The sequence below is a fragment of the Channa argus genome, chromosome 6 (assembly GCF_033026475.1).
Source record: "Channa argus isolate prfri chromosome 6, Channa argus male v1.0, whole genome shotgun sequence".
Taxonomy (NCBI): Eukaryota; Metazoa; Chordata; class Actinopteri; order Anabantiformes; family Channidae; genus Channa; species Channa argus.
Window position 1 is genome coordinate 20,301,588 of NC_090202.1, and position 17,590 is coordinate 20,319,177.

The window sequence follows — 17,590 nt, forward strand, 5'->3', positions numbered from 1 at the left end:
ATTTATATTTAGCTTATGAAAAATACCTGAATAAATTAAAATATCTGGATAAACACCATATACAGCTCCTCACCAATGCCTATAACTTTCTCAATCTTGATACAGGAGGCGTCGATCTCCTTTGCGAACTCACGGACAGCTTGGTTTGGGTCCTCATAGGTAAAGGGGTCAACGTATATCCTCACTCCTGAGAAAAGAAGTTTGCAGGAAAGAAAGGAAGGAAGGAAGCAAAAAAATAAAGAAGGGAGTGAATAAAATGAAGGTTAATTCATTCTGGCAACTACACTCCATCTGTTCTTTATTTCCATCATGCTGCAGGCTACGCCGCCTTCCTCTGTGCAGCCTCTCCTCCTCCTCCTCCTCCTTTCTTCTCTTCGTACCTCACTTCACACTCTGACTCCATAGCTTTTCATGTCACTGTGGCTGACTCCAATGAAGATGGAGCTCATTAACTTTTTGTGGGAAGCAAATAACAATGCTGATGACTTGATAATGAGGTGTTTGGAGCATGTTAGTATGCAAGTACATTAACTTCAAAATAGTGGGGTTTTTTTGTTTTTTTTTACCCATTTCATGGGCTTCATTTACGGCTTAGAGTGCATGCACATGAACACACCTGACAGCGCTAATGTTTGTCAATTATATAGTGTGTAGGTGGAGTGTTAACTATGAGCTACCTTGATGTAAGTGCTTTTCTTCATCAGAGTCCTGCTTGGCCTTGCTGTACTTACTCCTTCTGGGGGCAAAAACAGCAGGATGGTTAGTCACAGTAGATTTTCATGTTTCAAACGAATGAAAATACAAACCAAAGTGTCACTTCAGTAACATCAATTGTGTTTGAAGCAGCTATACAAATACTGATTACTGGTATTCTTGAGCAGATATTATTAACAAAGAGCTCATTACATGAGCATCATTCGAATGCTTACCTTAATCTATTGTATTCGATATGTTTTGGGAAACATACAATTTACTTTATACATAGTGACTACATCAAGCAGGCATTAAAGACTAATACTGGAGGAGGGGTCAGTCTAGTTCTATCCAAAACAAACATCCTAACACCAAATACAAAAGTGTTCAACAATTAACGTGTACCAAATACGCGTATTTAAGACACGTATACACAATACACTTATTTAAGAAGATTTTCTAAATTACATCATTGTTCTAAATGCCTATAGTTTTCTGAAGGTCTATTCTGCATAATGAGTATTTTATTATTTATTATTGTTACTACTCTTACACAAGTACATTTCTCCTAAAGTATTTTTACTGTGATTTTACTACTTTAAATTAAGAAAAACAGCTTCCAGCACTAAAGGATTTGAAGGGCACTGAGTAAACACCAACAACATGAAGAAGAGAAGTCACAAGATGCAGTTGAATCCCTGCGGATCCCTCAGGCAGCCTGACACCTGTGCTTATATTGACATGTAGGGTCAGTGGTGGAAATGACCAGATGTGTGGGACATTGTCCTCATCTATGGCTGTGTAATGATGGTAAACGACTACGTGATTACAGTCCCTCCCCACAATCACAGGATGGCCGCAGCAGCACAATGACAGTGGCCGTCACATGCATATAAAAAAGGCAGAGACAACCACCTGCTTGGCTGGGAAGAGAAGCAATCACATGGAAAAGAGAGGACACACACAAGCACACACACACAATCAACGTACCCCTTCACTCCCCATCATTCTCAACACCAATACACATATGCATACAATGATTTGGTTTCCATATAAAGGAGGCACTCACACACACATACGCACACAAAGGGATCAACAAATGGTCATTAAAGGCACACAAACACACACACACAAGCAGGAATCAACACACAAGCCATTAACACTCTCCTTCCCCCAGTGCAACCACACACATTTACGAATACACGCTCGGAGAGTGTGGTTAACACCCTGAGGTGAAGCAGCCCCATCTGCATGTAATCCCATCTATGTGACGATACTTTGGCCTGCTCGCCATTTAACACCCTGAGATTGGGTCACTGAAAATCCACCTGATGCCTCCATTTCTCTCTCTTTTTATATGCTATTGCCTACTTTCCATTGGCTGCTTATCTCATTGTCCACCTTCCTATCCCTCTTCCTCATATTTTTCTTTTCTCCATTCTCTTCACAGTGGTCTGCAAGCCGCAGCGGGGAAAATAACTAGCAGCTAGGATTACAGCCACTAGCTGAGAGATAGAGAGGGAGGTTTGGAGAGGTGCAAGGAGCTGGGATGGATGCAGAGGACGGGGAGTGAGGGGTCACTGATTGCATCTCTTCAGCTGTCGGGGCTGTCAATCACATCTCCAGTGTGGCAAGTCATCACTCATCTGACGTAAGCGAGTTGCACTAGCTGTCTGACTCAGTGTGTGTGTGTATGTTTTAGAGTGATGTCCATCTCCTGACAGCTGCTTTTTCTGTCATTAAGCAAGACATCGCTCATTTGGGAGGAAAGAGGGGGAGACACAAAACAGATAAGACAGAGGGACATAGCTCACCTTCGGCTGATGACGAAAGCACTGATGAGGATGATGAGGAGTACAACACTGCCCACCACAGACACCAGTAACACTGTAGAGTTGGCCCCATCGCCGATAATGGGGGCTGGGACTGAGAGGGAGTGGGGGGGGGGGGGGTTAAAAGGGGCGGAATGTTGGAAAGGGACAAACACCAAAGTCAATATCGTTACTCACAATCAAGTCACATAAAAGAGCAAGTGTACATTACGTGTTTGTCATTGACCCCCCTCACACACACACCCTCTGTCTCCCTTCCTCATATTTGTCCTTTTTCTTCATCCCATCATTTACGATTCCCCCTATAATCTCTGGATGTGTGCTTGATCATGTCATTATCATGAGCCACGCTTCCTATCTGCATTATAAAGGGGACACCTGGGCGTACAGTGCCTCTCTGCAACCCCCAACCTCACAATCTGCCAGTGACAATGAACACTATGTGGAACTATATTTAAGAGAAAGTATACAATGTGTCCAAGTGTCTCTGGGCAAGACACTGAACCCCCAACATCCCATTCCCCTCCCCAGCTGTGCAGTGCCAGTCCAAGCCCGGTAGAAATTAGGGAGGGTTGCGTCAGGATGGGCATCCAAAACTGTGCCAAATCAAAATGCAGACAATGATCTGCTGTGGCGACCCTGAACTCACAGAAAGGACGAAAATAAATAAAAATAAAAAAATAAAAAATATGAAGAGTTACTAGGCTTTTTATCTGAATTTGATCCAACTCCTTAACAGCCAGTTTTTCAACTTCTTTTAACTCGAGTAGCTTTAAGGTTTTTAAATTTATTTATTCCATCACCAATATTATATATATTTTACATCAGCCTGCCTCAAGACTGTCCACCAGAATTAAGCTCTGCAAGTTTTAACATTTTCTGCATCAGTGTGTAATAACTGACCCACTGGCGGGTCAGTTAGGTTTCAGAGAATAATTAAATTTTTATTTATTTTTTTTATCAGACTCCACCCTTGTTATGGTACAGTTTTATAAAGGCTTTTTTTTTAACTTTAAATTCAAAGTCTACTCACGCAAAACAAAAAGTAGCTGATTCCAACTAAAATGTCAGAAATTGTATCATTCTTCAAAACCCAAATAGGTTGAACCTTAGTTGGCGCATTCACTGAGCCTCATTGCAGCTTGAATAATGGAAGCTACTCAAGTTGCAAGCCAGGTGCTGTAGCACAATATCATCTTTTATAGATGACAGCTATTTTGATTAATGACTCCACAATGAAAGAGAAAAACCCATAATGCTATCATTGCAGGATTTCGCAGGAGTGAGCGTGACAAAGTTGGCATCAAACCTCTCCTGCTCTGCACTGCACTGATGTCAGTGAGGCGAGCTGAGCTATACTCACCGGAGTTGGTCATGAACTCAAATGGGCCACTGAATTCTCCGTATCCTGCTGCTGTGCGAGCGCGCACGTGGAAGACGTAGGAGGTGAGGGGGGTGAGGCCCTTGATGTCGGCGCTCCTTGATGAGGTTTTTATAATTCGATAACTTCTTTCATTTTGGTCCTGAGGACAGAGAAAGAAACAAAAAGAGAGAAGAATTACATCTGGTTTTCTTACCGTCTACTGAAACATAGTTTCAACACTATTTCACCAGCAGAGACTACATGCCTCATGGGACCCCCCACCTTCTCATAGTACTTGACTTCATACTCCAAGATGACTCCATTGGCTCTTTCTGGTGGCTGCCAAACCAGTGAGATGGTGTGTCTTGTTATATCCTTTGCCTGGATGGAAGTCACTGGAGAGGGGGCTGGTGAGATTATTAGAGAAGAGAAAAAGAGGAGAAACCCATTAAGGCCCACTGCTGTCTCCTGGTTCTCCATGTTGTTTTCAGTCATGGAGACACCAAGTCTATTTTGTGTTGTTCAGTTACCCCCCGCAGCTCCTGCTGAGAAACTCAAACAGTCGACCAGGCCACAAGGCAATCACTTCCATTTGTTTTTGAACTTGGCTTCCATTCAAAAGCTGGGGCGTTACAGAGCTGTATGGCCACACAGCTAAATTGGCGAAGTGAGAGTATATGGCAGTACTCTATTTCTGAACTAATAGTTGGCATCCATAAGACTGATCCAATTTCCTCTCGGGTGACGCTAGCGTCTCAGCCACTTTTCCTACAAGCTGGCAAAATAATGTTTAACTTCATTTTGTGCCGATTCCCAGGTCACCCTGGGAAACCTTACATTGCAACAAAGTCCGCCTCAGAAAGCTGGAAATGAGCTCAATGCCTTCTTCTTTTTTCTTTTTTTTTTTTTTGTCTTCAAGAGTGCAAATCAATTGGTTTTCATTATAGCTCCAGTGAGTGATCTTATCTCAAGCCCTTTCTGCTGCAGCTGATAATGAGCACGATGCTTGAAATATGGCCTATCTGTGTTCACATGTGAAGGTTAAAGTACAGATAATGGCTTAAACTCATCCCCTCCCTCCAGTGTGTCACCGCTGCACAAATCAAACCTCTATCTTTAGGCAGTGTGACAACACTAAAATTGGGTCATACACATTCTCAGTGCTACAAAGCGGAATCCATGGGCAACGGAGGGTAAGTATGTTAAACTATAAAACATTCATGTAAATACTGAGAATTGTGCAGACAACACAAAATACAGGGACAAGTGGAGTTACAGACTGAGGCACAAAAAATGAGGAGGCCTGGGAAACAAACACGCATACAAGTTCTTGAAACTTAAACCCAATCTGGCATGCACACAAGCACCTTCAACAAGCAAACAGTCTTACTCATCTATCCTCCACGGAGCCAGAACAAAGCGCCTCACACAAAAAACTATTTCCAGCGATGCACAGGTAGTATTGCATTGTGGTGTGGAGTGAATCTTTGACCTCTGGTCCTCAGTGATACTGCAACCTTACTCGTTTCAGGCCATCTGCCTTTTAAAAAATTACAGTGGGATGATTAATGAGGGGTTCACGGTCCGCCGATTACGATTGAATTATCTATGACATTATATACATTCTCATCACTTTGACTGAGGGCTCCAGGGAGGCTAGTCTTCAGGCTATTGCTAACAAAACCTAGCTTTTAAGTAGGGATTCAGTTCAAACGGGCCAGGAGTTTAAGACCCATGCGCCATGGATTCGGTTTCAGTAGGGTGAAAAACAAGGCAGGAGGGGGGTGGGAGGTTTATGACTATTGGGGATTGAGATGGAGATGGAGAGGGATGAGATTGCAGACATCTTTTGGTAAATGGATTAACCCAAGGTTGTGTCATCCTGTTGGCCTAATGTGTTGCGTCTCCGTTAAACAATTAGATGGCGGCCATTTGTATCCCTCCGATCAATCTTACCCACCAGCAAAAGCCAATTTGAAGGCCCTCCTGGGGCTGACCAAGGATGCTCCAGCTCAGAAAAAAAAAACTCAGAGGGGTCTCAGACCTTTGTTGCCCCGAGGTAATCCGCACATCCATCTTTCCTCCAAAGATGACAGATATGGCATTTTAATCGTGTTCGCCTCCTCTTGTTGCGTTTTTATGTTTCCCTCGACTAATGCGGGGATAAAGATGAGTGATCCCTTCTGAGGTTTGCTACGTGAGACGGCAGCCCAGACACATAATAAGGGATATATCAAGGCCAGGTTTTATGACTTTTCAAAGATAAATTAGTCCGAGGAATGTCTAAGAAGCAACACATACACATACACATACACATACAAAATTTAAATATTGTGCACACTGTACATAGGCGATGCAAAACTAAACCTAACATGTCTATACTAAATAGAGAAAAAAGTTTAACCTGAGGCTATGATTTGGCTCGACCATGCTAGACTAGCTGGCACCTCCACAGATGAATTTAAATGTGGGGCAGATATGTAATTTCTTACTGCCTGTTGAAAGCGTGAGCTAAAATTGCTGGTGGAATAATAAGTGTTAGACGCAATGAATATTCAGATCTCATTTCAGAAATGTGGAAAAAAAAACTTTTCAGCCTGCTCTTGTACACACAGACACAGTACACACACACACACACATCCAGCAACACAAAAGACCTCATTACACAAACAGAAAGATAGAAATTCATGTAGAAAAACACACCTAGCCCCATTATCTCGCGCAGACAGCAAAAACTCAATTACATCACCTTTGCATATATTACAATGAGTAAAATCCTAACACATAGAGTTCAGAGTTTGGTGTGGTTTGAAAAAAAAATTCCATCTCCCAGGAGAGCAGTGGAGGTTGTGCAGAATTTTTTGCAAACGTTTGTGAGGTTTTGTTTCTGCTTGGAGCACACTTTGTTGAGTGAGCAAGTTTGTCTTTGAAAGCATGTTCATCATAAAGAATTGGTTCTGCAAGGAGCAGCTGGGGCTGTGTGCGAATACGATGCCGATTACAGTTTGACATTATAAAAGACAGGGGCTGGGTTGCACATGTGGTTGCCAGATTGAAGGCCTGGTTGCCAGATTGGAGTCACTCGATTTTGCTGCCGCCAAGGAAAAATAGCCGGGGAGGGAGCCATTTTTCAGGGTGTCGAGAAAATGGCTCCTGCGTACAAGATCCTTTCCCCCCCGCCTATAAAACCTGCTTCCATCTCCCCGAACACATTTCCACATGTACGTTTGTCCGGTTTGCCAGAAAGATGGAAACTCACACACATGTGCACTGACAGACGTGCCCACACACACTCTCTCTATTGCACTAATTCACTTTTAGTCACCTAAGCCTGCCAAGTATTTTGTATCAAGACATAAACACCTCACACGCTGACTCTCTCTTTCCTTCTTTCTCACACACACACGCACACACACACAACGTGCTTGATCCCATAAACTCAAAAAAACATCCATTTACAGCCAGGGGTCAGTTCAAAGCTTAGACATCTCGCCTCTCTCCCCTCCCCTTCGCTATACAGTCCGGGTGAAAGGGTCACGCTTACACTGATTTACAACAGTGGAATTGTTCATGGTGAAACGTGGAATCTGACCTCCTCACACCCAAACACATGCACGCAAAAGCACACACAAGCACATGCAAACGTATGTCCTCTAAAATGCAGGCAGATTCAATCAAAAACACTCACATCTTAATTTTTGTCTGTCGGCATATTTCTCCCCTGCACCTTTATCGTTTTTGCTCTCACGCAAAAATACAAAAAGCGCTCCTCCCTTCCAACCTGCCTACCTCACTTCTTCCTCTCTAGCCGAAATTTGAACTTTTATGGAAAGGCAGTGGCGGGGGTGTCTTTTCCACAGCGCTTATAAATCCTAATAAATCTATCATAATAAATGTGTAATCCATGGTGTCTGGAAGAGGGGAGGCAATACAGAGAGAGGGACAGCCACAGATGACTGGCTGGATTACCAGAGCCTGAAACCAGAGCTTCCAAAGCCCCTGCTGAGCATTAGCGGGAAGAAATCCAATCAGACTGGAGCTATTGTTTTTAACACACATACATGCACATAAATTAGAATAGACACATGCACGGAGACACATCGAGGACATTTTTCAGGAGGCAAATGAACGACTGTTTCCATCCATGTGCATGCAAACATTCTGTGTAACACATTTTCTCACTTTTAGCCAAGCCTGCAGACAGTTCTTCAAACACACTCACTCACAAACACACACTCTAACAGAGCTTCCAGCTGCAAGTGCCATAAACTAATCCTAGGGAAGAGTTGTGAAACATGCAGCAGTGACAAGCCAAAGGCAACATCATCTATATCTTACAACTTGAAGTTAGTAGATTAGCCTCAAGCAACCTCAGGGGAACATCAGTTTGTGTGTCTTACTGTGTCTTTATATGAATCTTTGTGTAAGAGTGTGCACTTTAGAATTTTGCTGCGCATCATTGTGACCATACTGACATGCCACTATTCTGAGCCCTCAGCCTGGACTCAGGGGTGTGCTTTATTACTGCTCCCACACATGACTGTCTGGCAGGATTTGCAGCTCTCCCACAGGCAGCACATCTATTCATCTCTATCTTTCTGACCCCAGCTCATAAATTAAGCCACCGTGTCCTTAAATTGCTTGTCCAAGCACTATTCAAGATATTCACTTTTCCCAGGGATGGAAATTAGTAATTAAAACAACAAAAAAATAAAAAACGACACAAAAGGCACTTTGCTTGCCACCCAAGCAGTAAAGATCAATGTAATGATGGACTATAAGTGGAGGAGAGAAGGGAGGGATAAAGAGAAAGGACCTGGGTCATAAAATCCATTTGCACAACAACCAGTTACAAAATGGATAAATGACAAAACGACAGGAGGCTCTGAATGCACCCCCAGGTTAGAGGGCTTGTTTCCAACTTTAGAAAAGAAGCTGTATTCATGGGAGTATTCCGCTAGAAGAACCATGCAAACACTCACATGCACAAACCCACAATATCAAGCATCTGTAATGAATCCTCCACAGATCAATAAACTGATCTAATTCATTAGCCTGAGAGCTAAATATAGCACATGGTCTTCATCCTAGGCTTCTCATGCCTAATTATGCAAAACTCAAGTGAAATATTGCAGAAAATCATTTCCCGCTGCAGAGAACCCATCATCCTCCCCAGTAATCACCCATCTTTCACCCAAATTATTCACAGCTTTAATAAACATGTTTTGACAAGCACATTGCCCCCAAAAAGTACTTTGAGTGCTCAGAGTAACGAACCTGTGCTCTCGCAAAAAGTCAAAAGACTAGTTTGAATTAGCACACAAACCACTGGAGCAAACCAAACATTAAAATTTGAAAACTTGTCCTACAATTTGACGATAACTGTTGAGATTAGGAAGAATAACGACATATATCAAAGAAAGTTAACATAGACATTAGCATTATCACATTTTAAAATGGCCACCATTAAAATATATTGTGCCAGATTATTTTGAAGAGGATCAAGATGAGCTTAAACTATTTAGTGGTGGGACTATTGTTAGCTATAATTTTAACTATAATTTTAATGTCATCATCAACCTTATTTATGTAGTTTAGAAAATGCTTTTCCCACCACCACACGCGGACAACATGCTCGTCTTACCAGCCTGATTTGTGGTGACGGTCACTGACACAGCCTGTTCCGGCCCGGGGCTCTGAGGCGAGACGCCGTTCACCGCCCACACCTCAAAGGTGTAGTTAGTGTGGGCCTGCAGCTCGTTGATGGACACCCTGGTTCCCTTAAGGCTCAGCTGCTGGGGGCTGAAGTGAATGCCGTTACCACAGGGTTGACAGCGCCGGCCATCAGGGCCGCAGCGCTTACACACCACATTGTATGTCAAATCCTGGCGTCCTCCTGAACTCCTGGGCGGGCTCCACTCCAGGTTTACAGATGTTTCATTGACATTGGAGATGAGGTGGACAGGCGCTGATGGGGGACCTGTGGGGGAGGAAAAAAGATGAAAAAGTTGATGTTATTACCAGTAGCTGTTAGAAGCCAAAGGCAGGCGGGTACAGATTATTTATTGTGGTGACCGTAAAAAAGTAAGTGTTCCGAGACATTTTTATGTGATCATCTAAAAACAAACAAGTTGCTGAACATAATTCCAACAACAAGATTTCAGCGAAGTGTCCAACAGATGTGGTAATTGATTCTTCCTACAGACACATACGACAAAGATGTAAAGGTGTAATTGACTGGGTTGTCCCCTTATTGGGAACTGAGGCCTCTTGAATTCCCTTTTAATGTCCTGTCCATTACAGGGAGGGAGGATCCAATTTCACGTTGGTTAATACAGCACAGTTAACTGAAATCCAATAGGCCAGCAGATTTCTTTTCCATTCGTATGTCGAATCAGCTGGAGGTGGCAGAGAGCCCAAGCCTGCTGCTAACAGTTGGGCTTTACAGCACCCACTCAATAACTTTAGACAAAGTTTGCTTTGGACTCAGTTATAAAGTTCCTTCTTTGATGTGCTACATGGGAGCAGCTCCACAGATAAGTGGCAAAACCCCCATGCTCATCAATCCCAATTTACTTGTCAGCTCTATTGTAATTAATGTGCTTTTTTGTGTTGCTTTCAAACATAAGCGGCATTAATTGACATAACTTTCCCCCTCCCTTCCTCTTTCTCCCTGTCTCTGTTTTCCCTGTCTCGCTTGCGCGCTTTCTGACTAATGAAGCGCACGCGAGCAGGCTGCAGGGGGATCGATGCAGGGTGAAATATGAAAGCTATTCAGTCCACAGACAAATCATTTCACAGCGGAAATTAATTATCAGTGTTATTTTTGGAGGATCAGAGTGGCAATGAGTGATTTCACAGAGACACAGAGAGCAGCAGAGGGGACAGTGTGTAGGAGTGTGTGCACATGGTCGCCTGAGGAGAAATAAGTGCGCTTTTGTACAAGTCTTGCCGTATTGATGGAAGTAACATTTTACCCATGATGCATGTGTCTTCACAAAACACTCATGCGGTATGTATATGGATTGGACTCGCATAATTCGCCAGCACCTAGCAGTGAATGAGCCAACACTGACGCTGAAAGGATAGAGAGAGAAAAGGACAGAAGGAGAGGACAAACACTGTCTGTTCATCCAGGAAGCAGAAAGCTGTTGGTTAGTATCAAAGGAGCAGGTCTGGATTGATGGATAGAGGGTGGCAGCAAACTGAATTGGGATGTCTCTATAAAACAAAAACTAGCTAAATGGGCAGCAGACACAAGCAGCGAGATGGAAGGATAGAGAGTGCACTGCGTTAGTCTTAGCATCACTCAGCTTCCCCTACCAACCGGAGCCTCCAACGAGAACTTATTAATAAATTCTCATTAAAAATTATGATAAAGTGCTCACACACCCTCCTTTTTCCCACTTTTTCTCCCTCCCTCTTTCACCTCGTTCCCTTCATCCGCCTCCCAGACAATGGGAATAAGTTACAGATGGTGGTTTCTAAATTAAGGTGCCTACACTCAAACGTCATTACAATAGTGCCTTCGTTTCGCCACTCAACTACCCTCCACTGCCTACATGAGTGTGTGCTGTCTGAGATACACTATGAAGCTATTACCAGCTGTTATCTGGACTTCGAGTGTCATAAACCAAACAGAACAAAGGGGATATTAATGTTTCCACTCAGTGACTGAGCACAGAAAGATACTGTGTCCCAGCTCGACACAGTATTTGCTTTTACCTACAAACACAAGTAAAGAAGGGAAATGGGATAATGGTCAGCTCATTATAAATCCGATCGTTCGTGCTAATAATTAAAAAGATGAATGTCATTACCTTAACACAGCAAACGGAATTAGGTCAACTAAAAGTAAAGGTACACTTGACAAAATAAATGAAGGTATACACTGCACGTATGCGGTTTAATGGCGTTTGCTTGTTTCCTCCAGACAAAGCCGGGTCAACTGTTTTTCCCTGCTTTGGCTAGAGCTAAGTGTATCAGCTCCAGTTTCCTAAATGTACAGATAACTCTCTCCATATGCATTTATTGTGACACTAATATCCTCATGCACCAAAATATGAGAGTGTGTGTGTGTTGGCAGGTGTGGTTATAATCACCTCTCAAAGGATATTTGTTTGTTTGTTGCTATGGCAAAAGTTGCAACAGCTCTATAAAAGTTTATGATTGTATTAAAGTCTAAAACAAATTCTACCACATGCCAATATTCCTTCTTGCCTTACACACACACACACACACACACACACACACACACACACACACACACACACACACACACACACACACACACACACACACACTCTACCTTTGGCTGTACCTGTCGCTCTCCCAGAATGCACCAGTGGGAGCAAGGGAGCGTGGGAGAGCCGTCGGCTGTGACTGACACTCGGTAATTAATCCTGGGAGAGAGAATGGCGGGGGAAGACAGGAGCACAACACTCTCACAACCTACATACAATGTAAGCGCAATATGGCCTTAAAATTCAGAAACTCCTTACGGGTGGAATCCAGGGGGACACTTAGAAAGTTTCCCCTGAAAAAAGTTTTTGATTTTTTTCTCCTCCCTTTTTCCATTCATTTATAGCCTTGCAATTTGCTCTGAACCGTATTGCTTTATTTCCTGTTGCTCCTTTGCTCCCATCTGCCCCTCCTTTACTCCGTCTCTCTCGTTTTTGCTCTGCTCCATTCTCTATTCTTCCTCTCGACATTCTCCCACCCTCTCCTCCTTTCTACATTTCTCCTCCTTTCACCCCTCTCTCTTTCTGTCTCTTTCTATCAGTAATTGTTAGCCGTTTGTTGCGAAGGGCTGAGGTAGAGAGCAGGCTAAATTGGCCGGAGCATCGACCCCGCTATTACCATCCGGCTGGAATTCATTCAATGCCCCCCTCGAGTCCTCCCAGCTCTGCGATCATTCCTTACTCTGTCCCTCCCTCTTCCTTTACCAGCACCGCTAAGAAAACTGGGGAAAATCTGAGAAACACATCAAGGGCCAACAGAATCCCCAAAATGGAGAACACACCTCCTTATAACCTGAACGAAGTGGAGCGACTAGCTCCCACGGGTGTCTGTCCCTGGTCCTCATTACCGCCCTGTGGTGAATGTGTGTGTATTTATATTCACTCACATTTATTCATGTAAGTTGTCGATTTTGCTCTGAACATAGTTTAATATTATACATGTGCTTGAGAATTGACTGGGCTGCATATTAGGTTTAAGAGTTTAACTTGTAGCTCAAATGCTTATAAGCTATACATGCTAAACATTTAAATATATTTTAAAGTTGTCTACACAAGGTAGCAAACAGTAATCACAGATCAGAAGATCAATCGCTCCAAACGCTCATAGTGCAAAGGTGCAAGAAAAGTGGCAGCTGATAGACACATGAAAAGTAACAGGACTGCACATAGTGATGTAATTACACAACATCCAATATTAATCACCATCTTCCATTGCTAAACCCTGGGCTAAGAAAGGCGAAAAAGTGTTTTCAATTACCCATAAACACACACACACAGACATGCACCCCGATTACCAGAGATGCGGGCTCTTTCCCAGCTTGACCTTCAGCGAGGCAAACTGGGAAATTACGTTAAGAGTTTTTTTTTTCTTCATTTGCTCTGTTCGTGACTGTGAGTGGGTTTTCAGAGAATGAAAGAGTGAAAACAAAATATGGCTGGGGAGGGATGTATGAATGACAGCTGTAATTACAGAGCTGTAACATGTGGGTGAGAATTTAAAAAAAAAGAAAACACACAAGGAAGGAAAATAGGAGACGACAGACAGGGTGAGAGTTCAAAGATCAAATGTTGGCTGGCTGACGAGGCAGGGCAAAGGTCGCTGAGACTCCCACTAATGTTCAGTTCCTAACCAAGGACTTAGGAATGTCATAGATATGCTGTAGCAGGGTCCTATAAACTCAACTAAGTAATGAGCTTTGACAGCTGTTGCTTGCAGCAGCCATGTTCAAATGTCATGCTGACTAACAGGACAATGAGCTCCCAGCTAGAGAGGAGGCTGAATACTCTTAATAATGTATTAACAATGTGAAAACAGTGAGGAACAGAAGCATGTGAATAAATAGTAGGGCTCGTGTTTTTATTCATTTTTAATAATTAAATGCTTACGGTATAAATAAGTTAAAGTAAAACACAGGGGTTATCTCAATGAGGCATTTTGGGATGAAGTAATATGTCATCCAGTGGAGCACTGTGTCTGGCTGTGTTTTTACTCATTTTGGGACAACAACAGAGGTCCCAGACAAACAAGCTGATTCAGGCTGCAGACTGAAAACCAAACGTAAGTAGAGAAGATTCAGTGTTGGCTTTAGCATCTGTATAATGATTGTGGAATATGACCAAAGTATTTTTTTATATAATTGATAACACCTCTTTTGGATTTTTTAACTTTAATTTCTTACATACCTTCTTCCAGCGGGAATTAGTGAAAGTGACTAAATGATGACTCTGTTTAGTGTTTAAGAGCCTGATCATTGTTCCAACTGTTGAATGAGTAATCATTTCCGCACCGCTCCGCACTCTACAGAATGTTTAACGTGCACTTAAGTAACCAGGTTTGCAGAGAAACGTACCTATACAAGTGTTATGTCATGTAAGGACGTGAAAACAGGGCTTTCCCTGGGCATGACAGTTGAAAAATCAGCCTATTGAAGAAAGGCTGTGACCAGGTTACTTGAGCAGACTTAAACACATGTTACAGTTCCATCATATTCCTGCAGCATTTTTACAAGGACAAATAGCTACTTAAGTCCAATGACAATGTAGAGTATAGATTCACAAAAGTTTTTTTATCTGCTGGAAGTATGATAGTCTGAGCAAACTCTTTTGCTTTTCTTTTGGTTTAGTGACACTAGGGAAACACCTCAGCAATAAGCCAAAATCCCATGAAGAGTTTTGCAGATTACCATATTGTTCATATAGAACAATGACTCATATTCTTGATTATGAGCACACTCCACACTAAAGCACAGCTTATGGGCCTGCACAGATACTATACAGCAGGGGAACAATTAGGAGCTGTTCACTTTTGTTGCTGCTTAGACAGTTAAGTGTCAAGCAGGGGGTTCAGCTGCTCGTCTGATTTAATAAACTGTGTTCCTGAGTGATGAATCCACAGGAACTTCAGATCATTCGGGCCAAATTGTAAGCCAACTATGAGCTAAGCAACTTAACAGATGTTTTGCTTGTAAAATTGGTTTATGACACGTATTCACTCATGCACAAATATCTGTCATGTAAAGAATAAATGCAGCTATTTTCCTGGGAAATGAGTGCTGTGTGTGTTATGTTATTTATTTTTTCCCCTTTTGTTCTATGTACATGTACATTTCCACCATTAGTAACTCCTAAGTTCTATGAGTCACAGAAGCAATTTGGGGTCTAAAAAAAAGGAAGAGGTGTCATTAGACAGCAAGATTGTTAACAATATTTGTTATCACAGTCACAGTGAGTCAGGAGGAGGATTGGAAGAACCACATTCGCCAGAAGTTGACTCACACAACCAGATGGAGGAAAGTGAAGACACACACTGAGAAATATACCACTCAACGTTGTCTGTAAGCTCCACATATTCCTGGATTTAGTTCCGCTTTCATTCTTCTTGCTACCTTACTCTCTTCCTTCATCTTAGTCATTCACTGTGTGCACGTCAAGCTTTGCATCTGCCTTTGTTTTTCTCTCTGCAGTTCTGCTAACATCTAGCACTATTTGTCTTTCACCACTGTTCTCACCCTCCTTTTGTGCTTTGGAGTCTCTCTATAGCAGACTGGATCTAGGATGCAGTGGTTTATACCCTCATTAGTTCTCTGTCACCATGAATGATCACTAAGTACCACCTGGATTCAAAAGATACCTAATAAACCAGCAGCTGCTTGCCTCATGTGTGTGCATAAATACTGTGTGTGTATGCGCGCGTGTGTGTGTGTGTATGTTTGAAGGGGGGGTTGGAACTGCAGGTAAGAGGGACAGAATCCATGAGAATGTTATGGGTAGGTTAATAGATCTGTGTGTGTGTGTGTGTGTGCGTTAGCAGTGTGCCTAGCCAGATCATTTACAATGTGTACGAATTAAAGTAAATCACTGCTCATCTTGGCATTCTGTGTATTCTAACATGTGGGTATACTTACGGGTGCAGGGCATGGATGCTGGGTCCGTCTCAGAGCGAAAGTATCCCTTGTCACAGGCACAGGAGGTGGATCCCTCCCTGACAGAGTAACTGTGGAGCGGACACTTAGAACAGGCGCCATCGGTGGCCAGAGCACGATAGTAACCAATCTTACAGGCTGAAAGATAAAAAAGACACAGTGGATTTGGTTAGATGTGCCATCAGCATCGTGTGGGATATACTTTGACCTGAAATACAAGTATATCATGTAAAGTACTTTTGTATTATACAGAAAAGTTGTAGAGTCAAGAGACATGCAAGCAGCTTGGGGAGGTTAAACAGCTGTTTAGTATTTTAGCTAAATGCTAACATGAGCATGTTAATACGGTCAAACAAATAGTATAGCAATTTTGTACGTTAAAACTAGCTTGTAAACAGTAAACAAAGTAGAGGTGAAACAGATGTAGACAATCCTTCCAACGGTTTTCATGACATTTCATTTGGATGGAAAGCCAGGGGATTATCATAGGCATCAGAACCATAAATACAGTGAGTCAAAATGTGGTGCTGCTCCATCAAACCGATGTTGTGAAGTTGCTTAAACAAAACTGCACAAAAATGTGTCCGAGAGATTTTAGTGGTTCAACAATTACCATGGAGGTTATATCCTCCAAGTATCACAAATTAACTTGATATGGTTGTTAAAAGTTTTAGTAATTAGAGGATGTTGCCATAGCATTGCACTTGACTTCTAACAGTTTCCAATGGAAGAGAAGAACAGAACATTGTGATCTTGCCCATTTTTCCCCAATTAGAAAACAATATGTTGCCCAGAGGCTTCAACTCTTCTCACTAATTTATCCTCCTCTTTTTCCATCTTCAATGCTTTCTCCTGTTTCTACTTTCTCAGAAACCTGCACTCTATTATCAAAAACAGAACGAGACAGTACTAAAAGGGTGCTGATTCCTCTGACAAAAGAAGATCAACTAACAACCCGTTGTCTCTATCACAAAATTAGGCTATGCTCTATTGGCAAGTCTTGCAGCTGCAATGACACCAGAGCCTTTGGCATTTCAGGCCATTTAACAAAAAATGGCACTATGCTCGGCAAACAAGAAGGTCTGTCACTCTTGCCTGGCTGTCTTCATACTGGCCTAACGCATTCACACGCACACCTGCACACACATACTTCAGTCTTAAATGGTAACTTAAGTGACACTTTTCCTACTTTTGGCGACGGTGCTCGCCTTTCTCTTGAGTGACAGTTTGATCGCAAAGGCTCGTCTTTCAAGGAGTTGCTCCCTGGTCTATCCATTTCTATAATGGCAGAGGAAGCCTACCCGGGTTATATTTCACCCCCTGAGCGCTGAAGCAGAAGAAGAGGACAAAAGAACAATTCTCTGAGAGGTGCGGTGCAGACAGTCGCAACACTGATTGGACCAAATAACCTTTCAGTCAATAAAGTTGCCGTGTGCTTGGCAGTGGGAGGCAAACTGTACTGAGGCCAGAAGGTTAGTGGTTTGTGTTTTGGTAGAATGGGGAAGTGCGTGTAAATGTGTATGTGCGTGTGCATGTCTT

General features: G+C 42.6%; 1 protein-coding gene across 3 annotated transcripts in view; it reads right to left on the minus strand.

The window, feature by feature from the left end:
* Window positions 1–17,590, minus strand: part of epha4l (eph receptor A4, like) — a 51,338-nt gene that overhangs the window by 13,078 nt on the left and 20,670 nt on the right. For 2 of the 3 annotated variants that reach the window (XM_067507603.1, XM_067507602.1), the window contains exons 4-10: window positions 16,034–16,189; window positions 9,533–9,868; window positions 4,171–4,295; window positions 3,889–4,048; window positions 2,508–2,619; window positions 678–736; window positions 74–187 (exon numbers count right to left, since the gene is read on the minus strand). In XM_067507603.1, the coding sequence (XP_067363704.1) occupies window positions 74–187; window positions 678–736; window positions 2,508–2,619; window positions 3,889–4,048; window positions 4,171–4,295; window positions 9,533–9,868; window positions 16,034–16,189 (1,062 nt within the window). The remainder of the gene's footprint in view (window positions 1–73; window positions 188–677; window positions 737–2,507; window positions 2,620–3,888; window positions 4,049–4,170; window positions 4,296–9,532; window positions 9,869–16,033; window positions 16,190–17,590) is intronic. The other variant, XM_067507604.1, reaches the window with a different exon arrangement.